This window comes from Arachis ipaensis, chromosome B7, assembly GCF_059453495.1.
Source record: "Arachis ipaensis isolate K30076 ecotype BB chromosome B7, ASM5945349v1, whole genome shotgun sequence".
NCBI classification, from domain to species: domain Eukaryota; kingdom Viridiplantae; phylum Streptophyta; class Magnoliopsida; order Fabales; family Fabaceae; genus Arachis; species Arachis ipaensis.
The window spans coordinates 33592867-33598803 of record NC_142442.1 but is presented as its reverse complement, the minus strand read 5'-3'; the positions used below and the strand labels follow the sequence as shown (position 1 = coordinate 33598803).

At 36.7% G+C, this 5937-nt stretch overlaps 1 protein-coding gene across 1 annotated transcript; it reads left to right on the top strand.

The window, feature by feature from the left end:
• Window positions 1-1087: 1087 nt before the first annotated feature.
• LOC107609248 (Protein kinase superfamily protein) lies at window positions 1088-5690 on the top strand. Its single transcript, XM_088493004.1, has 10 exons — window positions 1088-1550; window positions 1960-2102; window positions 2224-2337; window positions 2698-2886; window positions 2971-3126; window positions 3371-3636; window positions 3757-3854; window positions 4002-4180; window positions 4986-5096; window positions 5304-5690. Exons 1-10 carry the CDS (start codon window positions 1349-1351, stop codon window positions 5478-5480), a joined length of 1635 nt encoding a protein of 544 aa, XP_088349130.1. The 5' UTR covers window positions 1088-1348; the 3' UTR covers window positions 5481-5690.
• The last annotated feature ends 247 nt before the right edge of the window (window positions 5691-5937 follow it).

Sequence of the window (5937 nt, the reverse complement as noted above, 5' to 3'; positions counted from 1 at the left end):
GTAGGGACTAAAAAATCCCTTTCTTCTTTCCTTCCTTCCTTCCTTTGTCAAAGGTGAATTTCATTGTCATCCCTTACATAACTACTAAACCTTATTCCCCATTCACATCAAGGATTCACCATCCAAAATCCTTCCAACCCTTTGCACAACCACTGTTTTACATTGCTCTCCTACTCTTCCCTTCACAAATCTTTGACTTTGTGAGCCAAACCATAGCATCAACCAATTGAATGAAACTAAAGAAAAAATAAGAGAAATTTGTGGAAGATTAAATCAATTAGGATGATAACGCACCTGACCTTAATAGTGTTAGGGTTCTGTTGGTAGCGGAGAACAAAGAGAAAGTGGTCGCAGGCAAGAGGGTGCAGACGGTAGAATGCGAAAAATTTTAGGTGGAGACAGAGCTCTGTAGGTGATAGAAAGCAGAGAGCTATCGACGATAGAGGAAGAAAAAAAGGTGGCAAATGCAGCAGAGAGCGGTGACATCAGACAGTGGTAAAGCACCTCACAGAATAAGAGAAAAAAGAGAAAAAATCGTAGTTTGAAATTGTTTATGTGTGTGTTGAAAGAAAGTATATTGAAAAAGAAGAAGAGGTAGAGAGAAGGTTGTGTACAGAGTTGAAAGGGTTTTAGATGGTAGATCATTGAGATGAATGGAGAATGGAGAATGAAGTTTAGTGGTTGTGTAAGGGATGACATTGAAATCCGTCATTGATGAAGGAAAGAAGAAGGAAAAATAAGAAGAGATAGAGAAGGTTTTTAGTCTTTGTAATTTTTTGGAGGTGACATTTGATACTATTATCTGACACATCAGCAGATAATCGTTTGTCATTCGATAATAGGAGTCAATTTGTCTATTTTTTTTTTTAATAGATGGGACCTGGTTGAGGTTTAAGAATAATTAAAGTGCTATGTCTCATAAAAAAAATTATCAAAAACTAAATAGGATAATAGTATATGACATCATCTCGATTAAGTGTTAGTAAAAAATTTAAGATAAAATAATATTGATACTATTTTAAATATTTTAGAATAAAAATAACATAATTAAAATATTAGACGCCAAAATAGGAGGCATCCCAAACCTAAGGGACAAAGTAGTAGTACTGATTATTACACCCCTGGTTTGTGTCTTTTGCATGGGTGTTGGGTGGTTTGTTCAAATTGGTCACTGCAACCACCATAAAAATCAACGTAACAATCAAACCATGGAAAAATAGAAAAACTCCAAATTCATAACACAACCTCCTCCGCGTGAACACTGAACTGAATCCAACACTCCACGCGGCCTTTTCAGTTCCACACACACTTCACTCTCAGCTCTCAGCTCTTCAATTTCAATTCACCAATGGCGGTTTCGGGCCTCAGAGGTGGTACTCTTCGTTTGCCACTCCCCTTCCACCACCACCACCACCACCACCATTCTCTTCGTTTTTCTCTTCCTTCAATTTCTAACACCAGAGCTCATTCCAATTCCAAGTCAAAGGGTTTCACTCTCTTCGCTCGCTATGCTCAAGCTCAGGACCTTTTCTCCTCTCGCCGTATCCAAGGTCCATTTTCAATAAAATTAGAAACTTCTGCGATGCTTTTTGGTTTGTTGCTGTTAGCTTTTGTTGGCTGTTAATTGGATTTTACGGTTCAGGACTTAATTTTGCAAAACAAATCAAAATTTCCTCCAATTTCTATTTTTTAGTTTCTGAAGTAAGATTATTGGATTCGTTTGTCACGCTTCATTTGTTTTAGAATCTGAATCTGATTAACTCTTTCTGCTAAAGGATCGGATGTTAAAATCAATAGAGTTCTGCAAATCATTTAAAGGGATTACATGGTGTGAATCTTGTTTCACTAAGGAACAATAATTTCTCACGTTTTCATTTAAAATTGTGATTTTGTTCTTCTTTTAATTATATGTTGGAGTGTCAAATTTAACAAACTAGGATTTGCTTTAAATCGCATCAGATAACATTGAAAACTTGCCCAAGCTGGTGGAAGACATTGTGCAGACATCCATCAACACAGGCCCTAGGGGAGTCTTTAGGCTGGCTCAAGGCGTTCAAGCCCTTGTTGGGGTCGGTCAAGAGTGGTTGACTGATTTATCAAAGGTATAACTAAGACACTTATATGCATGCTTCTTTTGGAACATAAGTTAATGTGTCAATATCTTTCTTGATAATTTTTTTAGTGAAAAATTAGGAGTATTAACTCTTTTGCAACAATTTGTAGTTGTCAAATTCATCTGCTGGGTTGCCACCTGAACTGCAGCTTGGTTTACTTTCCCCCTTTTATTTGAGGAGGCTATTTGAACGCATGGGTGCAACATACATCAAATTAGGTCAGGTATGAGTTGATTCCCCAACTCGCTCTTTCCTGTTTCTATTTGATACTCTTATTTGATAAGTAAAAACTTATTATGCTTGATTATTACAGTATAGGATAACTCCATATTGGTTCATGGAAACATCAAACATGTTCATGTTAGGGCATTATGGTATCATTTGATCTACATAGTTAATCCCACTTAATGGAATAAGGCTTAGGTGTTTTAACTGTTGTGTTCAATATTCATTTATTTGGAGTTGGAAAATGTTAGTACTTAGTACAGAAGATAAAATTTTATAACCACTTGATATGATCTTTTACAAAAATTCTTTCCACCTCTGATAATTGATGTCTGTTGATTATATTTCTGGTTGGCAGTTCATAGCATCAGCTCCTACACTCTTTCCACCTGAGTATGTACAAGAATTTCAGAACTGTTTCGATAAAGCTCCTCCTGTTCCTTTTGAGGAAATCCAATCAATATTGCGTAAGGAATTAGGAAGACCAATAGAAAGTGTATATGAGTACGTTGATCCAACTCCTATTGCTTCTGCCTCCATAGCACAGGTATTTTAAAATCTCTTTAAGAACAACGTTTTTTTGTGTGTTGCTTTCGCTGCTGCTAATGCAATTGGTATATATTACATCTAGGTTCATGGTGCAAGGCTAAAAGGCAGCCAGGAGGATGTGGTGATAAAGGTCTTAAAACCAGGAATAGAGGATGTATTAGTGGCAGATCTTAATTTTGTTTATGTTGTTGCTCGGATATTGGAGTTCTTGAATCCTGAAATAAGCCGAACATCGCTGGTATAAACAATTGACCACTTTCCTTGCATATTTTGTTTACAATATGAAGAATGATACCTTTTTAAGTATCTATTCAGGAAGAGTAAAGTGTTCTTGTTCCATTCACCAAATTTCTTGTTCTTTCTACTTTTCTACATGTAAAAACAATCTTAGAACTGCTATTTTCATTTGTTCATTATTATGGTTTTCATCATTGTAAACGCCAGTGGCTAGAACTTGCTTGTAATGCACATCTGTCGAGTAGGTTGGTATTGTTAAAGACATAAGGGAGTCTATGCTTGAAGAAGTTGACTTTTACAAGGAGGCTGCAAATATTGAGGCTTTCAGGAGATATTTGGAAAACATGGGACTCACAAGAGAGGCAACAGCTCCGAAAGTGTATAAATACTGCAGTACACAGAAGGTTTTAACTATGCAGAGACTTTATGGTGTTCCTCTAACTGATCTAGATTCCATAAGTTCTCTTGTTCCGAATCCAGAAACCAGCCTTATAACTGCTCTCAATGTGTGGTATTGCTCTGAGTTTCCTTTTGCAATTAATGTTTCTGTGTGTTCCCCGTTTTTATTTATCTGAAGACATGTATAGTGACTCTTAAATATGAATTTGTGGATCTTGGTATGAAAGTGCAGGTTTGGAAGTTTACTTGCATGTGAGTCTTTTCATGCAGATGTACATGCAGGAAATCTATGGCTTCTACGGGATGGCCGTATTGGGTTTCTTGACTTTGGTATGCTTTATCTTCCTTGTTCATGATTTACAAATAATTCTACGTAAGTTATAACATTTGTTGTGGTGTTTGTCATCATCAGTTAAAAGTTTCATATTTTTCTGTAGCATGTACAATCTATAAGAAGTTTCAAATTTTAATAAACAGGAATTGTTGGGCGTATATCCCCCAAAACATGGGCTGCTATGGAAGTCTTCTTGGGTTCAATTGCCATTGACGATTATGACTCTATGGCATCTTCCTTAATTGAAATGGGTGCTACGAATAAGGATGTTGATGTTAAGGCCTTCGCAGGAGATTTGGAAAAAGTATTCTCATCGATAAAGGTGAGCACTGTAACTCCCTGATACTTGTTATAGAGCCATAGTCCATCTTGAGACATATTAAGTATAGAAGTTATAAAGCTGCGTGCCGGTTCTCTCTCTCTCTCTCTCTCTCTCTCTCCACACAACATGGTCATGAGATCGATTACATAGTATGGGGAGTAGCTCTTTTCTTCACATATTTTAGTTATGTGTGATGTCTCACCATTAATTTAAGAGGTGGGACCTTCACATGACATTTTATAAAGGAAAGATTAATAGTGATACACACAAGGTGGTCATGTGAAAAAATGGCATGTGACTCCCTTATGTTTGTGCATTTCTGTAGAAACACCGCATATCTATGTATATGTATACTGATGTGTCATGTGTGCACCCTAGTATCATTTTGGCGGAGAATTGTTTGTAAATTGCAAATATGGTAAATGTTTGGCTTAAAAACAAATTAAAATCCTATCTTATTAGGTGGTAGTCTATACTGTAGTTAGGTTGGTTTCGTGTGAGTAGCTAGTGATTTAGTGAGTTTAGTTATTTAATTGGCAAAGAATAAAGAGCAGTCCGGTGCACAAGCATCCTTCGTTAGGTCTGGGATAAGGCCGCACCCAAAGGGTGTAATGTACGCATCCTAACCTAATAATTATTCCAGTGGCTGTTTCTACAGTTTGGACCCTTGACCTTGAGAAAATTTATTTTCATTGTTGTAGAGAAATACTTCTATCAAAGAGTGACTGACTTTCTAAGAGTACTCCCCACATGAGTTGATTTTTATTGCATTTTGTTTTTGTGCATATGCTTAATTCAAATGCAGGAGCTGGACAGTGAACTAGTTGTAGCAACCGCAAGCGGGACTAATGCAACCGCTGTTTCTGCTAATATAGTTTTCGATGAGAGGCAAATGAATGCACTCTTCCTTGATGTGGTAAGCTATAGTTGAACTAAGGTTGCAAATCAATGAGAAGTGGCTACTGCTATTTGAAGCATTGCCACTTTTCAACATTCCATGGTCATAAACTTGGGAGATCCATTTATGACAGTGATACTCCTTTTCTGTGAAATTTCTTAAACTGGATGTTGGTTTTCTTGAATCTGATTATTAATATACTTCATTTTCATGTGCGTGCAACAGGTTCGAGTTAGTGAATCATACGGATTGAAGTTTCCTCGAGAATTTGCGCTTCTCTTGAAGCAGCTCTTGTATTTTGATCGCTACACTCGGTTGCTGGCTCCCAATTTGAACATGCTTCGAGATCAGAGGATTTCCATTGCCTCCAACAGAAGAAACAGGTATAGAGACAGTTATTAATCTGTCATTATTAAAAGTCTAGATGTACCTAATTTTAGTTCAAAGAAGTTGTATCTCGACAAGGTTATTTTTGTAAATAAGTATTCCATAGTTGGGACTTAATTTTCTGATGATTCCATTGGAGATTCACTTGTCACCACTATCATACCAACTTCAGTTACAAGTTAGAAATTTGTGACTACAAGGAAATGTTAATCAGATGTTCAGTCATTTGGACTTGTGTACGGTGTACCGGACCCGGAAAAGGAAAAAAAATAAGAGAGGGGGGGGGGGGGGGGAGGATGGTTTCTTTTATATGCATGTAGCTAATGGCAAATCTTCAAATGCAATTCCAATTTGTGACGGTGTAGTCTTTGATCTGGTGGACTGAAAGATACCAAAAAAACCCAAAAAAAGAGAAACCAATATTATATCTACTATGTTTTAATAATTATAACTATATACACTTTCTAATTTT